Here is a 19,181-nt window from a genome sequence, read left to right on the forward strand (position 1 = left end):
GGAGCCTGAAGCAACCTGTTGCATTGTTGATGTATTCATGTTGTCTTGTTGGAAAAGAGGATGCTGGGTATCCTGCTTGTACTGGTGAATCACAGCAGCATTAAATTCCCTAAGAGCTAGAGAGGGAAATAGACCATCTCTGCTCATCCTTTGCAAGTGCAAGACTGTTCCCAGCACTACATCCTCTGCTGCTCTATCCAGACTAGTTTTAAAAGTCTCATGGTTAGTGTTTACACTTATCAGCTATTAACAGACTGCTACCATGTCCCTGGTTAGTCATTGCTCAGCCAAGATTTACCTCGTGAAAACTTTCCTTATATGTCCAGCTCCCTCATCAGTTGTGTGGTTCTCCTTTGAGCTCCTCCCAATAAATCAATATCTTGGGGGGCCAGAATTGAAGGCAATATTGGTCCTGCTACTGGAGAACATTGTACCTGTACTGCACTCTTCTCACTGGACCTGTAGCAACATATTCGGCAACAGTGGGCTCATAAAGTAGGTCAGAAAAATGCAAAGCAAAGGGTGTGAGACATGAATGGGTGTAGCGTGACCAGATGTTCTGATTTTATAGGGAGAGTCCTGATATTCGGGGCTTTTTCTTATATAGGCACCTATTACCCCCGCTCCCTGGTCCTGATTTTTTTCTGCTTGCTATCTGGTCACCCTAAATGGGTGCTTCATAGGGTATGTCCACACTTGGAGCTGGCAGATCAAGCTCTCTCTGAGCTAGCATGCTAAAAATAGTGTGTAGCTGCTCTGAGTGCATGTCCATCAGTGACCCTAGGTATGTACTCGGGGCAGTTAGCCCCTCCTGCTGTTCACACTGCCATGGCTGTGTTCTATTTTTTGCATGCTTGCTTGATGACAGCTAGTGCCTGTATGTCTGCTCAAGCTGGGAATCAAAACCCCACACCGATGTGTAGACAACATGCCCTTAGTTGTTCCCAGGGTATTGGGCTTTTGTCAGAAAAGCCTGAGAGGGGTATAATGTCTGCTGTGTCCCTTTATAGATCTCTGCATTCACTGGCTTTCTTTTGATTTTTCTCTACTAATGGTGAAGATCCCTCTGGTGCTGGACACGAAGGGTTTATTGCAACCCAAGAAGCCAATCATTCTGAAGATGGTCCCCAGAACCCATGTCGATCCAGAGGAGTAAAAGAATTTTGCAGCAGATCAGAGGCTGTTGCCAGTTGCTCCTTCCGCCCGACTCGTCTCTCTATAAATCACATGAGAATAGGAATGAGCCGTGTAAAACTGTATAGAGAAAGCAAAAGCAACATCTAGAAAAAGCCCCAGCTGTTGTGAAAGCAGGGCCTTGTGAATATACAGCATACCACATTTTAATAGGAGATTGTGGATGGCTTTTCTAGCAAACAAACCTACACAAAGTACAGGGTGAGCAGAGTTCATTTATAAGCAATAACAGAGACCATGGCCTGTTTCTCATTTATACCAAGACCCCGTTACACTGTTTGGACAGTCTAAAGGGACCTTTAAGAGTATGCACCCGCTTTCAGGCCCCCTTATGCTGCCAGAGCAGGGCTTAGCATAAATGAGAATCAGGCCTCTGGCGTTTAAAACTGTGTCACCTCCCATCTGGCTAAACTCAGTCAAAGTTGAGGTTGTTATGACTGTATAAAAATCACATGCTGCAGGGTATTTTACATTGCCGCATGGGTAGACATACCTGAGCTAGCTTTAATCTCACTAGCAGTGAAACCAGAACCACCCGGGCTGTACAACCACATCCAGGGACACTAGGTATGTACTCAAGCAGCTAGCCTGTGCTGCTGGGGCTTCATTATTTCATTTGAGCTAGTTCAAAGCCAGCTCAGCTATGATTACACGCTTTTGACTACAACGTAGATGTACTCTTAGCCTATGCTATGGACACTACAGTGGCATGGCTGCAACTACACCACTGTAGTATCATAATGTAGACGCTTCTGACATCAGTGGAAAGGGTTTTTCTGTCAATGTAGGAGGTAATCCACCTCCCCGAGAGGGAGTGCGGCTGAAACCTGACATGAGTGATTAATACATGGAGGGTGAAGGCACCATTCTTTGGAAGATAGCATTAGGATGGTAATGAATCATCAGGCTCAAAACAGGACATTTGTGCTAAATAAGATAAGTTAGTAGGTTAAAAAAGACAGAATGTCAGAGCCAGCTAAGAGAAGAGGGAGAACAGGAACTATTTGCTATGAACTAGATAACAAGGGACAAAATAAGTTAGAAATGTAGAAATGAGATAGAGGAAGTCAAAACATATGCAGCATATGGATAGATGCACGTGGTACAGGGATTGGTCCCAGAGGGAGCTAGGTTGATGGAGGAATTCTTCCATCTGCCAAGCCATGTCTACACTGGAGTTTAGGATGGCCTAACCATAGTGCTCAGGGGTGCTCAGGAATTTTTTACACCCCTGAGCTCCGTAGCTAGGTTGATCTACCTTTGAAGTGTAAACCAGGCATCAGATGTCAAGAGCCTACTGCCCTCAATGGCCAGGAGCGGCTCCAGGCACCAGCACGCCAAGCGCGTGCTTGGGGCGGCAAGCCGTGGGGGGCGCTCTGCCAGTCGCTGCAAGGGTGGCAGGCAGACTGCCTTCGGCGGCATGCCTGCGGAGGGTCCACTGGTCCCACGGCTTTGGCGGACCTCCCGCAGGCTGCTGCCGAATTCGCAGGACTGGGGACCTCCCACAGGCAAGCCGCTGAAGGCAGCCTGCCTGCCGTGCTTGTGGCGGCAAAATGCCTAGAGCCACCTCTGTCAATGGCTATGTAATCTGGTGCTACAGCAGCACTGTCTCTGTCAACTGTCAATGCATCAGAGGTCTCTGCTTGGTTTGAAAGACTCATTGGTGCTGTTTCTGATCCTAGTTCAAAGTCACTAACAGTCTTCTGGGCGATCTGATGCTTTAGAAGGAGAGGTCAGGATGATGTTGGGTCAGGTGGGTCTCTCTCTCTTAGCGCCGGTCAGAGTTGTGAGGTTTCCTTCCATACATTCCCCTTACTGAGGCTTTGCTTCTGCTTGGTTGCTTCACACCCGTGTGGCTACACATTGCAACCCCCTCAGAGTAGATGCTGTGCAGTGGTATAAAATAGGGTTTGCACCACTGCAGCTTACCCTGGAACTTGACTGGGATAAGCTGCATTGATGCCAACTCTATTGTGTGGAAGTGCAGTGTGTCCACACTAAGGGTCTGCCCCACTGTAAATACATCAGTGCTACACTGGTGCAAATTACCCTAGTCTAGATGTGCCCTAAGTACCCCTTGTATCATGACCATCACCTTTTTAGCTGAGCACTGGCTTTGAGACACCATCAGCACTGCTAGGTTCAGGTACTTTTGAAAAGCTTTTTGGATATTGGACCCTGCTCTGAAATTTTATTCAGACATTGTCAGTCTCTTCTGGCACTTTAATTGAAATCAAGGGGTAGAGCAAATTGCCCATATGTAACGGGTGCTGCCTATTTTGGTCCCATTCCTATTTCTTGCCAAGTTGGCCCTGTCCGTCTTCTGGTTTTACAACCCCAGGAGGGTGGGGACATCCAGGGCTATTTTCCAGGATCATGTGGTGCTGCAGCATTATGGCTCTGTCAGGTGTTAAAGTGACCACATCCTTGCAGGAAAGAATGCATGTGACTCATTTCTAGAGCTGATTTAGCTTGATTCTGGTATGTTTTTAGGTGACTGTTATTACTAAAGACCTGCAACACGGCTCAGTTTGCAGATAAGCTAACTAGAGCAGCCTAGGTATAAGCAGGTACCATTTATGAGCAGTAATTTGCTAAGTGGGAGTGAAGCCTATTATGTGTTCTTTTTATTTGTTTGCTTATTGTATCCAGTGGTCTCCTGTGAGAATGATTCTTTACACAGATATTAGCCCAGTTATGATTTTTAAACTTTGTTCTCTATTATTCCATTTTGTAACTTTGATTTGAATTGTAGTAATATGGCAAGGTGCAGTGCTGGGAAAGCCCTTGGAGTCCTGGAGGACTTGGGTTTGGAAGAAGGATGTCTCTCTCTGTTGGATACTGAGAGCAGAGGAGACTCACTGGATCTGGTCATTCTTAGATTCCAAATGAGCATAATGCTGAATGCTCTGTATCATATGTGGTGTGATTTCATATTTACTAATCCAAAAAGTACTAATAAAAGGATAATTAAAATAAAAATCAATGTAATTCCTTATCATTTGCACTGAGATGATGCCAACACCTGATTCCACTCCCCGCCCTTTCACACACAAATCAATCCTTTTCTAGGGCATCTGAGCCAGTGTCCATGCAGTTCACAATCTCGTTACATCTCCCAAACTCAGCAGGACTGGGCTTTGTCATTAGCTAGATGGGAGACTTCTAGAGAAATCCCTGGTGATGCAGGAAAGTTACATTAATGACTGAGATGGGGACCCTCTTCCCTCTGAGGCAGGAATGAGCAAATACCCTGGTATGAATCAATGAACTACTGGAGGTGCCATCTTAAATGAAATGTAAAACCAAGCTTTAGACTTTCTGCAATCTGATCCCTTGGCACTTTTCACAAGAGTACAGTGTTCTAATTATTGTATCTTCTCCAACTTGTAAATTAGCTAGTCATATTCTGTGATAAAATATATTTCACATCCTTTTATAAAATTTATGGCACATTATTTCTGTGCACTATTTAACAGCTGCCACGGTTTTCCCTAAAAGTGGCTGCATTTCAGGGTGGGAGAAGTGATTTCTATATATGCTTTTCAACCTGTAACATTTGCGATGCACTTAGGGATTCCTGTGCGATGGAAAATCTTTATTACAATCAATCTTTACTGTAGAACACACAGCATTATAGCATTATGTCAGCAGCAGGAAGAGCCGCTTCTGGCTGCAGCTTAGAAACACAGATCCTAAAATTGGATACTTCTGAATCCTATTAACCAACAGAAATACACCAATCCATCGGAAAAGGCTGTGTAAAGCTCTGGAGACTGTCTAAATGGCTTTTATATCAACCATCAATTTTAGGAGCTTTCTTCTACTATTGCACAGTGGCTGGCTATACAGGAACAGACGTTATTTTCTCTATACTTGTATCTTTGTGGAATTTGGTAGAATGCTACTTTAGGGAAACATAACGTGCTTTCTATACAGGATGACATTCCCAATATAGAGCTTTCCTTACCTAGAGAAGGGAGATGGAGGATTTTTTTTTTCATTTTCGGGGAGCCAGCTATGAACTGGGAGAAAGAACACTGAAAGTGCAGACGTGGATTCTGCCTTCTGAGGTTACTGCTTCCACCTTTTATGTTTCATAAGCTTCAGTGATGCAGCTTCCTGCTGCTGCTTCTACCTGAAAGCAAACAACTTTACTTTATTTTAAGCTTTTTCTCTCCTCTCTCTTAAATATATGGCACATGCAGCTAGACCAGCAAACACTGAGAGGGAGCCCAAGCAAGGCTCTGCCCTCAGAAGGGAGAGCAAAAAGGGGGAATCCACTGACTCTGTGATGCCAAGGCTCAGGAGGTTCTCTGGTTCCTGTCTTGAGAGGTGCTCCAGTCTGTCTGATGGAACAGTATTGCAGTTCAGGAAGCAGAGCTATGAATTAATAACCTAGCTATATTTTGCTGTCTGCTGCACAGAAAGCCATGTCTCAACCAACCATGTTTGGCTACATGTCCAACATCTTTCAAAGGGGCTTTGAGAACAGCAAAAATGCTTTCCACTCACCCCATTGCTATGTTGGGTTAAGTCACATGCATCATAACTAAGCCAAACACACTCTTATGTATGAAGTACAACCTTTCTGATTAGATATTTCAGGGTAGTCAGTTTCTTTCTCTCAAGCAAAGCCTCACAACAATATGGTAATATTAATAATATATAGTTTACTTTTCTGGGAGTGTCAAACGAGTTCTGCCACTCTGATCACCATTCAAAGCTGTGTTCGTACCCTGACAACCTAACTCTGCATTATTACCACTGGTTCAGCTTACAGTTTCCACAGTTTTGTTCATGCAGCACAGCTCTAACACACGGAGAATTGGATGGTGAAACTCACTGTATCTTGGCCACAATGCATTTGCACTGAATTCAAATGATATAATAACAGAAGAAGTGCTGATATCATGTGGGAAGCTTTAGACTGAATTTAACAGGCTTTAAGAATAAAACTGCAATCACAGGATGTTACCCTCTGACAGCTGCTGGGTCTTATATGAAATGACTCTGTGGTTTCATTCAAGTTAGTTCTCAGCAGATGTCTGTTCTTGTCACACAACCAGCAGCAGTCACTTTGCTGAAGGCAAAAGGTGTAACTGTGGCTCAGTGGGTCACAACTGAGAATGCCAAATTCAGGCCAAACTGCTGAGAAAAGGGGCAGGTAAACCCCAAGACTGGTGGTTAATACCCCATAGAATATATCAAACCAGCAATAAATGTAAACGTCTGTTTCCCCACACTGGCTAACAAGAAGTCAGATAGGCAGTTTCCTTAGGTATTCCAGTCCTTGCATCACCACCAAAAACACTGGATTTAAAGTTGAGTGGTTCTTTAAAACCAGTCTCATCAAACAAAAGGTTCTTCTGATCCCAAAGGACTAGCCACACACCCAGGTCAAAATATAACTTAGATCTTGCCCAAAAATCATGCTGATGCCAATCATTTAGTATCTAAAGGTTTATTTATAAAAAGAAAGAAAGATGAGAGTTAAAATTGTTTAAAGGAATCAAATACATACAACAATTGCAAAGTTCTTGGTTCAGGCTTGTAGCAGTGATGAAATAAACTGCTGGCTTAAGTCAGGTCTCTGGTTGCTTCTAAATCATTGGAAGGTCCTCCTTCCCTTGGTTAGAATGCTCTCATTTGTATAAACCCATAGTCCAGAGGCTTGAGCAGCAAAGGGGCAAAATGGAGGTGTTTCCATGGCCTTTTATAGCTTCTGACATGCGGAGGGAAACCCATTGTTTCAAACAAAGCCCTCAGCACAGCTAGTGGAAAATTACAGGTAAAGATGGAGTTTGAGTCACATGGGCGAGTCACATGTCTATGCATGACTTCTCTTAGTTATGGCAGGTGTCATTACCTATACTTCAAAGGTTCACAGGAAAGTCCATTCAGGATAGGTGGGCGTCTTCCATTGTGAGTTAAATGTTCTTTTGATGGGCCACTCAACATAAATAGTCACTCCAAGATGTGCTGGCTAACTACCTTGTGGGTGTTACCCAAGAGCAAACATTTGAAATCCAGGTACAGAGCCAATGCACAGAATTTCAAATACAAAAATGTTACATGCATACAAATAGCATAATCATATTCAGCAAATCATAACCTTTCCACAGACACCTTACTTAACAACCTTTGTACAATATTTGTTGCAATTATATAACTGTGGTAGCAACAATGATCTACGTGGTCATATTTTAATCAGATAACGTCACACAGGGTAAATCTTGAATGAGGCAGAACCTGAATTCCCTTCTCAAGTGATCTGTCCAAGGCAACATTCAGGCAGCATGGGGTAAATTTGCACCTACTGTGCCTATTCTCTAGATAAACAGAAGACTTCCATTTCCAGTGCTGGCACCTGCCACAGACAATAAACTCTTGTCAAACTAACATAAATGATTACAGTTCAAGAATAAATTCCACAAAGTAGATTGTCAGATGGCAACACCAGCAAGAGATGGATATGTTCACTGATAATCTGAGATAAACGGTTGCCATCCCCAAATTGCTCACTTCCTAGGTATGATGGTCTTGGGAATCTTAGCAATGGTCACTAAGTGGTGACATAAAGCAGCATCACCCTAGAAACAAGCATTAGAAGGACCAAAAGCATTTTTGGAGTTCACCAGTAGAGGTGAGACAATGAGTTTAAATTAGTAGGAATAGTGGAAGGGTTTTGTATGGGAAGAACTTGGAATCCCCTACGTCTTCTAGGAAAGGCAATGTGGAGGGACCTTAGGGTGCTTCTATAATCTTATAATAATCACAAGAAAGGCGATGTCTACACTGTGCACCTTAGAACAGCCTATGTCTACAGCCGCACCATTGTAAAGCGCATAGTGTAGCCGCTGTTTATCACCAGGCGCGAGCTTTCCTGACGACAAAATAAAACCACCCCCAAACAAAGGCTGGTAGCTTTGTCAGCAGGAGAGCATTAGAGCTGAAGCACTGTCCACACTGTCGCTTTTTGTCATTACAACTTTTGTCATTCAGGGGGTGGGGGGAGGTGTTTTTTCACACCCCTGACCAACAAAAGTTTTGAGGACAGAAGTGCAGTGTAGACAAGGCCTCACATGCTTCCAGGGACTCACATGATATTCCTGAGTTATTCAAACAGGTTTAGGCCAAAGTATAAGTGTGGAATTAAACTTGGAAATAGGCTGTAAATACATCTGGAGTACGGTGCAGAATATAGGCTGGAATTGCTACTAACGTCCCTAGAGCTAGGATGAGAATCCAGGTCTCCTGATTCCTAGCCCAGTGCTCCCTATTGTGAAATCAATCTCTAACATCCTGGAGTTAGCCCATCCCACATAAACTTCCAATTACTCCTTCCTTGAAGCACATTTATGGTATATGGTTTTCTGGACATTCTGAAGCCCTTGTGTTAAACCTGTAAACATATTTTGATCTTTCATTTCTAAATGACACTATTTAATGCCCTATAGGAATAATGTAAACCTGGCTGACACGTTACAGTGGAATGTACAACATTAAGTAAAATGCAGCTTGTGTAACCACTTTTTTACCATTTACGTAAACATGTAGGTTGAATGTCATATGTCAAAGTTCTACTTCTGATTGAAGGTAAAGACAAATAGCTATATATTTCACCATCACACCCAGCACATACTTGCTTGCAATTAAATTACTGGAAAATCCTAGCATGTCAGGATGGAAAATACCTATTAGATCAGAGCTATCAAATCCCTCTCACACTATAGGGTTGGTCCCGACAATATAATCTCAAATGTTTAATCCCGTCTAGTTTAATATGTACCAGCAATGGGCCTTCCATCTCATGTCTTTGGCGGACTGTTCCATAGGGAGGCACTGCTCTTCCTTATAGGTGGAATGCAGACATTATGAATAAGATTAATGGATGTAGCAACTTACAAACATTTTAGAGAGTTGAAACACTGAATCCATTCTTATAAGACTAATATCTATTTTGAGCAACACTAACACAAAAGTGATCTGGTCTACAGCTATGAGTTTGTCAGTTCTTAGCTAATGCCTGTAGCCTTGGCAAGAGCTGGCACCTGGCCTGTCAGTGTCACATAACTGATAAGTAGTATTCTATAATACTATTAAAGTAATCATTTGACAATATCAAAAGCACATGTAGTTCCTCGCCCGGTTGGGTTTCAATAAGAAAAGGGAGACATAGTAATCCAAAATGAAAAATGGTTCAAAGGCATCAAACGTCTTATCTTTTTAATCTGCTTAACAAAGGTATGACTGGAACTGATCACTGAGTCAGTATCAGAGGGATAGCCATGTTAGTCTGTATCCACAAAAACAACAAGCAGTCTGGTGGCACCTTAAAGACTAGCCCACAGGAGCTTATGCCTAAATAAATCTATTAGTCTTTAAGGTACCACCGGACTCCTCGTTGTTTCACTGTGTCAGTGTTTACAATAAATGAGGTAATAACACCCATAGCCAAACTTTAAGGTCCAAAGGTGCAACGAAGAGAAAGAAAATGGAATAAAGAGTGACGTCTTGCTGGGGTGTTCAAGCTATTTCACCACAGAGAGATGTCTTTGAGAAGCCACAGCTACATGACTCAGTGTCATTCTGCCAACTGTTTTTCTGACTCACAACCATGCAGCCATCATACACATCATGCAGTACACAGGAACTAATCAGCATAGGAGTTCAAAGCTCGTGTGTTAGCTCTTGTAGGCTAGGTTCACTGGAGTTGGAGTGTTGCAGTCAACTACAGAGACAGTGAGATGGTCTCTGCTTTTGAAAGGAATGGCAGTCCAGGGGAGGCTTTGTTCCTCTCTAAAGTACACTGATGCAACAGGAATCTGTCTAAGAAAGAGACAAGAACCCTTCAGCCAGACAGCAGGTATTGTGCCCACTTAACTACATGATTCCAAATAGCTACTCACTCTCTTAATAGTAACACATGCATCTTTTCCCACCGTCTTCTAAACATGTTGCACTAGTACCTCTCCAGAGTGCAGTATGGTGGGAAACATCTGAAATATAATCAAGACACCACCCTGTATTTTGTTTTACAATAGAGAACATGTTATTGAAAAGCATGACCTGGGCAATGTCTTACGGCATCCACCGCCAGACGTCCAAAAACATTCTCAGCAATGAGTCTGAACTCCTTTCTCAGCCAGCACTTTTACCCCATTTCCTACAGCATTCCTCCTGAAAGAGGCCGGAACTGGAATAGTTGTGAGTTACATTAGTGCTCTTACACTGTTCTTTACTTTGACTCTTGCTGGGAGAAGATAGGACTTGTGAAAGTGTTTTCTGGGTTTAAAACCAAACTTTTTCTTAATGTCCATATTTGAAGATTAAAACTGAATGTGTTGGTGATTTGATTTTGACTGGAGAGACCAGTGAATTTTAAATGTCCTGCACAGAGCCATTGGGTTAGTTTGTGACCAATCTTCTAGGTTATTTACCTCTTTTCACTTCCTGCTGGTGAAGCTCAGAGAGAGCGTGGTGTGAATCCTCTTCCATTGCTCATCTGCGACACCTGAAATGGTGAACTCCAGCGCTCCCATAAGACCAAAGTTTTGAGAGAGTGGAGCCAAGGTTGAGTTTGAAAATTAGAGAAGATAAGAGTACAATGAATTGTCCTCATACTTGTTGTCACTGTACAGTAGAAAAAAATATAAACTATTGAAGCATTTGGAGACCAAAGGTAAGTTCTTAATTATACAACTCGAGCAATTTACATGGCAGCTGTGAGATTTGGAATTTGGCAAAAGTCATCTAGAGAGAACAAGACAAATACCTCTTTAATACAATTAGACCACTTTCTCATGGTGTCAGAGAAGTAAGATAGCAAGCATTATTGTACAAGACCTTTGAACAGAGAGGCATGTTAGAGAGGATTGCTAGCACTTAGTAGCCAGTACTACTGTAAACTATGTTAGATCCTGGAAGAAGCTACTTAGGTGAACTTCCAAAGCATGATAGAGAATTACTGAGGACCTAGAAGAATCTTCAAGATCTGACTTCAAAACCATAAGAAGTATGGGATAATATATTACTTTTTATCCAGGTTAAATGTCATTTATTAAAAGGCTGCCCAATTCCCCTCAATAAGGTTAAATTTGTCTAGAGGTTCTCACAATTCTCCATAGTCTTTATTAAATAAAATAACAAAGCTTTATAGCAGCAAACATCACTTTGTCCACTTTGTGACCTAAATCATTAATGAATATATTTAAAAATTAATAAATAAGGTAATGTGGTGACTGGTTGGGTTAATTCTCAAGATTGACTCCTTTTGGATACCTGGGATCCAGCTTTCTAGTTAAAAGTGGCATGTGATAGGGTTTCCCCAGCACTGGCAAAAAAACCCTAACAACAATTAGAGACATGCTCCACACCTGGGGGTTGATTGATTGCCTCCCAGCCAGAGAGAACAGAGATAGGTGATGAGCCATTATTCACTGGGGCCTTATATGAAGTCTGAGGGCGCTGAGTTGGAGAGACATTGCAGAGGGGATAGGACTCTCCTGTAAGGGATGGCCCAGTAATTTGGGCTGGGTTGTGGCTGGAGAGATGAGCCACAGGAGTAGAGTCAGCAACAGGCACCTCTGCAACAGGCTGTGTGTTCTAGGTGCATCCTGGGGCTGATGTTTTGGAAAGGGAAGAGGGAATAGAAGAGACCCACAGGGAACAGGACAGGCTCTTGTGAGAAAGCCCTGAGGTGGGGCCAATAACAACAGGAAACTGAAGAACTAGGAGGGGCTAAGAAACTTTTGTTTATGGTGGGGCTCTGAGTATCCCAGAAGGGGACTGAACTGTGAACTCTTATGTGATGTGGCTGCAGGGCCAGGCCACAGAAGCCCTGGACTGAGGCAGATGGCCTGCAGTAGGCATGTATACTTGCATCATTATGCCCTGACCTTCACGAGGGGGTGCACTGTAACAGGTGGGCAATAAAGTAAATGTTAATTATATATTCTGTCTGACTAGGCTGATTTCCATGCCACCCTAACTCTGAATTTAATGAACTGGGGTATGTCGTGCTGATGTTAGAAAGTGGTACATTGCCTATAAAGTTAATGCTGGGATGGTGATTTAAGTCAGGCATGCACACGACACAGGCCACTCCCAGCCCAGCAGAAGGGACCCTGTGGCTGCTGCAGAATACACATCTGGCACCTTACCCACTGGCTAGTAAAGGTCATATATCAGTCTTTCACCAGCATGGTTTTAATGACTGTAAGCTCCAGGATGGCCAGCATGGGCTGCCTGCCATTGGAAAACTATTTATATATATAAACTACTCCACCAATGCTTTGAGTAGAAGGAGAGGAGTTTAATGACAGTGCTTTACCGGGGGCTATGATTTGTTTTGTTTTTAAATTGGGAGGGATTCTGAATGCATTGGAAGTGTGTGACTCTCTATGAGCCACGGAGCTCTCTCCATTTAGGGCAGCACAGTAACCAGGAGTAAATGTGTGGACTAGGTGAGCCTAAGGTTAGGATTTTGCCATGCTGGGCACACCATGCCATGTATGCTTGCAAAGAGTAAAGTAAATCCTGTGGTTTCATCAGATCGATAGTGTATATGTGTCATGACGCTCATGCATTGCCCCTTCCTTTAGACAACGTTGCTGGAATTGCGTGATCCCACCAAGTCTGCGGATTTCCTTACAGTTCCTCCCCTCAGCCGCTGACTGGAGCCAGGGAGACTGTCTCCCCTTTGTACTCAGAGCTGCCCACAGTGGCATCTTGCCTGTGAGGTGCTGTCGGGGGATAATCGGGCTGAGTAGGCAGAAAGAAGCCATGTGTGCAGGGGCCTTGGAAGAAAACGAGAGGGACAGAGAATTGAGGGGAAGGGGCTGAGGGAGGATTGGAGCCTTGCAGTGGATGGAGGATGGGCAGAGGGGTATTGTGAGGACTGGGGACTCGAGGAGTAGTGGGCTGTATGGGGATGGAGTCCTGTGGGGCAAAAGGCCAGGGGGGTTGGGAGCTCAAGGGAAGCTCCAGGGGAACATGGGAGGAGGAGAGATGGGGACTCAAGGAGGACCAGAGTTGAGGGGACACAAGGGGTCATGAGGAGGAATAGACTGAGAGGGACAGAAACCTGAGGGGGAGCAGGGTCTTGTAGCATGACCTTGTAGCTATACCTGCCATGAGGGCAGGGGACTGGACTCAATGACCTCTCGAGGTCACTTCCAGTCTTAGAATCTGTGGATCTTTTTCCACTTAGACTCTAGGATTTGAGCTGGGGGCAATGCGTGTGTACACTGCACTCCATGAGCTGGGGGGCAGTGCATGTGTACACTGCACACCATGAGCTGGGGGCACTGTGTGCAGCACTGGAAGAGTCAAGTTAGTTTTACTGCGATAGATGATTACTCACCCCAAGATTTTCCCATATTTCTGAAAACATTCCTCACCGAAGTTCACAAGCCCCTGCAAGAAAGTTGGGGAGGGGAACTGGGCTTATGAGCAGGGTTAGCTAACAGACCTGTACCAACAAGGGATGTAATTATTCAGTCAGCACAACGGTTGTGCTGCATTAACTCTGGAAGCCTCATGTAAGTCACTTTACCGGACTCTAGGCACATTTCAAAGGAAGGCAGGGGCCTTAGCCCTGGAAGACCCAATTTCTTGAAGAAAACATATGTCCAGATCCCATACCTGCAAAGAAATGAAGAATTCTGAGCTACAGTATTATAAGGAGTAGAATGTTGTGTGGAACCACCGGATTGCCATATAAACTTGGAAATCTGGAAACCCAGGCTGCATTCCCAGGGAGGGTTTTCCCCTCAGGCAATGCCAGTCCTTTAACAATGTGTGGAATTACCTCAGACCTGGGGGGAGGGGTAATGTAAATGGTATTTTATAGTGCAGGAGAATGTGCAAACCATGTAATCAGTCATTAATCATTGCATAAAGAGCTAAAAAAAGCAGCCCAGTTGATCCAGAGCCACCGGGGGGAGGGGCAAGTGGGGCAATTTACCCTGGGCCCTGCAAGCCCTGGCCGAGAATCCCTTCCCTTCCCTGGCGGGCCTTTTTAATTTTCACTCACCAGGCAGTGCTCCGGGTCTTTGGCGGCACTCCGGTGGCGGGTCCTTCAGTGGCACTGAAGACCCGGAGCAAGTGAAGGACCTGCCACTGAAGTGCCGCCGAAGACCCGGACAGCCGCCGGGTGAGTAAAAGCGCCGCAGCGGGTGGCGCCTTTGCCCCAGCCCCCTGAATCCCCTGGGCGGCCCTGAATTGATCCATGCTCATCTCTCTGGTCTGCTCATGTGTTTCAGGCAGTGTGAAAGGAGTGGCCATTTGACTGGCAGTTGGTTCAGTGCTCTGTTTATGTGCAACTGGCAGCATAGGAGTGATTGGAGGGAGAGGGCGTGGACTGCTAGCAACATTGGAGTTTGGGAAGGAAAAAGAAGGGGAAAACTAGATCAGGTGGGAGGGGGAGAGAAAAATGGGCTGAGTAAAAGAGGAAGCACAGAGAGAAACAACAAGATGTATTAATCTATGGGTGTGGATGGGATTGTAGAAAATGTCAATGGAAAAAATCAAGTTTATACCCCTATAAGTGCAATGTCCAGCATCTCTTTCCCACCCCCACCCCTGGACAAATCTGTCAGAAGTTTTTGCATCAAGAACAAAAGTAAAGCATCAGCAAAGCACATTTTCAGAAGCAATAAGGAAAATTATACTTGATGTGCCAGCAGAGCTAGCAATATAATAAGAATCCAGATTTCTATGGAAGGAAGCTCATTTTCATTCTCTCTGTTATCCTCTCAATCTCTCTTCTTTACTTTTCCTTGACCTCACATGGGTCTGTGGTTAAAATGAAAGGCACGGTGCTTCTTTTTGCTTCCACTCCAATATGTCTCCCTGTCACTCTGTCAACACTTTGCGGACATGTGAAAGGACTTGAGAATGTATATTTTGGAGATAGAGCAGAGTCCAATAGGGTTTTTCTACCACCGTTTGGAGATGTTTAATGATCAATTTCAGAACTTTTTTCCTGAGTGCACAAGTTGCTTTTTCTCAGTAAATCCCCCTACTAATGTTACTTTCTTTCTGCCATGCTGATGTGAGAAAGATCCTGTACTTCCCCAGCAAGCTCCTTCTCATAACAGGCATTAGAATGATTACAACTGTCTATATACAACCTAGGGAGCTTGAAAAGTAAGAAGTATATTTAGAGTAATCTTAAAAATTGTGGTAACTTCAAGTGTTAATGAAATGGATCAAATTACTAGCACTTCAGTCAGTCTTCTGTGTGTCCTCAAATCAAGTAGATATGACCAGAATTAGTACAAGCTGCCTTGCACTGTCCTGACAATGTTCTTCAACCCGGTATCACAAAGACCACCTCTGAATTTGAGAACGGAGTTTATACTCCATTCCATTCAGTCCTCTCCTTCTCTGCTGAGACTGGAACATGTGGCTTGTTTTTGTGATTTGGAATCTTTACTCTAGGAAAAGGACAGAGACAATCATCTAATTTCATCCTGGTCAGTGACTAGGCATAAAAATGTTAGTAATTTGAAGACATCATTGACACGAGTCAGGATTGTACCCGTGAACTTAAGATCAAAGGTTCCATATACGACCTGTACTGTAAGTGTATTATGAACACTTAATCTACATTTAAGTTAATATTTCACCAGTAATAACTATTCTCCAAGATAATGCAAGAACAACAGTAAACATAAACTTCTGCTATTGACACTTACCCTTTTCCATCCTTCTGCAAATGTTGAGAGGCTAGAAGATGACAGGTACCCAGCCTTTACTAGCATTTCTGCAACATCACAAGTCCCTCTCCACTCCACCATTCAGGCCCTCTTCCTTGAAAGTCAATAGAGCTCTCAGATCACGTGTCTAGCCAGGCTTTGGTTGGTTCAGTATGGTGACTCTTGGACTTCTGTGACATCTTCAGTCATGGAAGTGAAGTCTGGAAAGTGTCAGGATATGCAGGAACCAGCCTGAATAGTCAGATTAGTGTTACGCAGTTAAGTCACAGTGGCTCTAATTTTCTTTCTAGGAATCTTGTTAATGTTATCTTGTTACCCCAAAATACATATAGTCCCATGTGCCAGTGGTGGCAGGTTATAATTGACCCTTACCAGGGAATTATTCATATTTTTCATTCTGAAAAGCATGAGCAGCAAATACAGTTACTTCATTTCATTTTTATGAACTCCATGCCTGTGCTGTTCTTACTGTGTTGTGGCTAAATTAACAGTTTCTCATTCTAATTATCATGTTTAGTAGCATAAGTTTTCATCACTAGATGCCATGTGAATCCTCTTCTGAAGCTGCTAACTAGCCCACATGTGGTTTGGAGGGTTGGTTGGTTTGTTTGTTTTTTGCTGGATATGTTTTGCTATTCCTGATCTTTCTTTCCCCTTCATAGTGTCTGGAGTGGCTGTTCTGGTAAAATCTGGCACTCTTCTGAGTGTGTGTGGGGGGGAAACATTCTTCATTTGCTGCTGTTTTATGGGTCACTTCTGACTATTTACTGCCCACTACTTTTGCCTTGCACTGATGTGGTTGGTTTGTGAAATGCTAGAAGAGAGAGGTTCCCTGCTCGTTTAAGAGCTAGAGTCCCTACCCATCACTTTTAGCTGAAGCTATTCTTACTCCTTGCCTAAGATGAATGACAGTTTGAGCAATAGAGTGCTGCCTTTCCGGTATTTCCAAGTATGCTGTTTTGAGTGTGTACTAAGACACAAGCAACAATTTCTCATCAATGAAGTCCTTTTTAATCTTCCCCAGGGGAGTCTTCAGAGGCTCCATTGAACCCTTTACATGTAACACTTTAATTTCTCCCACTTTGGTTCTTTCTTCTATTTGGGGGCATCTCGTTGGCGTTGCCATCCTGGCCAAGAAAGATGATGGTCCTTAATCAAGCAAAGAAGTGGCTGTTGAGTGACACAAAGCATTGCCTCTCCACATGGGCTAAGGGCCCCTGATTCTCCAGCAGTGTTGTTAAAAATATTTCCATGCATTTTGTTTGTAAGCTGCTTTTACCCAGACAGAAAAGATATTCCCTGTAATCAAATAACCAACTGGGGTGAGGAGAGAGAAGAGACAAAAAAATATGTGAAAAAGTTCCTAGAAGAAGAAAAAATACTGTTACCAGGTTAGAAAGAACTTAAACAGATTTTGAAGATATTCTGTTATACAATTCTATTGCACAGTGAGACAGAATAAACTCCTCACCATCCTCCTCCATCATTCATTTTAAGAAAAACCTCTCCAAGTTCTGATTAAAATGGGTAAAGAAATTAGATAGAAGAAACGTGCATGAGTGAGAAATGTTTGAAGTCATTTTGTTTGTTTTTCATAGTACAATTAAACAGCTACAGCCATATATTGTCCTTTATACAAGATACAAAGTCATAAAAAGATAGTGGGGCCTGTTTACAGTAGCTACTAACAATGGTAGAGCATATTCAGGCCCACACACTTAAAAAATTATAATGCAGGAATCATTCTCATTGCTCAACTGCTGTATAGTAATAGTTTTCCTGTGGCAAACAATTGTAACCACAGTCTGGAATCTGTCTGTACATTTCTAGAGCATCCATTACCATGGTATCTGGGCACTGCTGGTCATAGCTAGTTAATACTGATGTTAACAGAAACTAGCATTCCATCGGGTTCCTGTGACTGTTTCTGAAGGTGCCGAAGAGAGGATACCAGTAGACATATTTGTGCTGAAATCCATTTTGGGTGCAGGGGTTGGTGTATAGGTATAGATTGAGGGACAGAAGTGTGAAAGTACAGTACACGAGAAAACACAACAGTCTTGCACCTTGAAGAAAACACTATTTGAAAAGTGATGTGGGAAATACAAGAGTATGGACTATTTTTTCCTTTAGTTTGTGAGGTATTCCAGGGGAAGCTCATCTGTAGAACATCATGAGACCAAAAGGATGTTGACAGAACAGCAACTGATTCACTTGATTAAGGAACAACATCTTCATGAGGTTCTAGCCAGAAATACAGGAAGCATTTCTTGCCCAAAATACAAGTGTAGTGATATATTTTGTGATGACTGTGGTGACTATTGTACCCATTCCCACAACAAGCAAAACAAGAGGTGGTCTTGTGGGAAATGACACATCAAATATGTCTAAAAGGCTTTTCATCATATTTACTTCATTCATTTGACCAAGTGGATTACAAGATAGAAAAGAAATTAGTAGTACAGTGCGTAAGTATCTTATTAGATTAAGTCCATTCCTATCGCTTTGACTGAACTAAGCAATTAATCTTGTCATCCATACAATAATGAAGACTCTTACCACAGATTGTTTAGCACACACATGCCAATGTTCTGAATGTCAGTAACAATGTCTAAACACAAATTTCCACTATAGTTTATCTTGTTTATAGTCTGAATGAAAACCCATAAGACAATTGGTCTTCTGTGTTGATTAAATGGGAACTTCCTATAGCCATTGCTCAAATTATCAAGTATTTGCCTAACGCAATATCATTCATCAAGGTGTGTGGAAGTTGTATTATATGTAAAACAAATGTTTTTGTTTAGATTTTGAGCAAGATAAATGATCAAATTTACCAGAGATTGAATTGAGTTGAAAATACTATATATTAATAATTTCAGCAGTCAAGGCTGTGTATTTCTTTCAAATGACAAGAAGTGATGAACTCATTCATAATATAAAACAGACAAATGAGCTCTGATCAGCATATTTTTATTGATTTCTGTCATCTCTGTAAATTACCACTTTACACAATAGATGCATTACACAAGCCATTAGTTAGCAGCATATAGCTTCACTGCAACCAGTTTATTTGTATAACTGTATCCAAACAAGAACTATTTGCACTATTCTTAAAATATCAATACATCAAAAAGAACCTTGTCATTCACCCATTTTTCATTACCTTTATTCCCACTCAATAATAAAGAATAACTGATTCCTGTTGGTATCAAACAAGTCTCTTCTGCATCTTGAAAGAGATTGTACTTTTCTCCCTTT

The 19,181-nt window shown here is 42.8% G+C and overlaps 1 protein-coding gene across 1 annotated transcript in view; it reads left to right on the forward strand.

Moving 5' to 3' along the window:
• LOC115659049 (cytochrome P450 3A24-like) overlaps nucleotides 1-2,575 on the forward strand; it is a 33,123-nt gene extending 30,548 nt beyond the window's left edge. The window contains exon 13 of the mRNA XM_030578773.1: nucleotides 1,061-2,575. Coding sequence (XP_030434633.1) covers nucleotides 1,061-1,156 — 96 coding nt within the window. The 3' untranslated portion in view covers nucleotides 1,157-2,575. The remainder of the gene's footprint in view (nucleotides 1-1,060) is intronic.
• Nucleotides 2,576-19,181: the final 16,606 nt, after the last annotated feature.

Source organism: Gopherus evgoodei, chromosome 10 (assembly GCF_007399415.2).
Source record: "Gopherus evgoodei ecotype Sinaloan lineage chromosome 10, rGopEvg1_v1.p, whole genome shotgun sequence".
NCBI classification, from domain to species: Eukaryota; Metazoa; Chordata; order Testudines; family Testudinidae; genus Gopherus; species Gopherus evgoodei.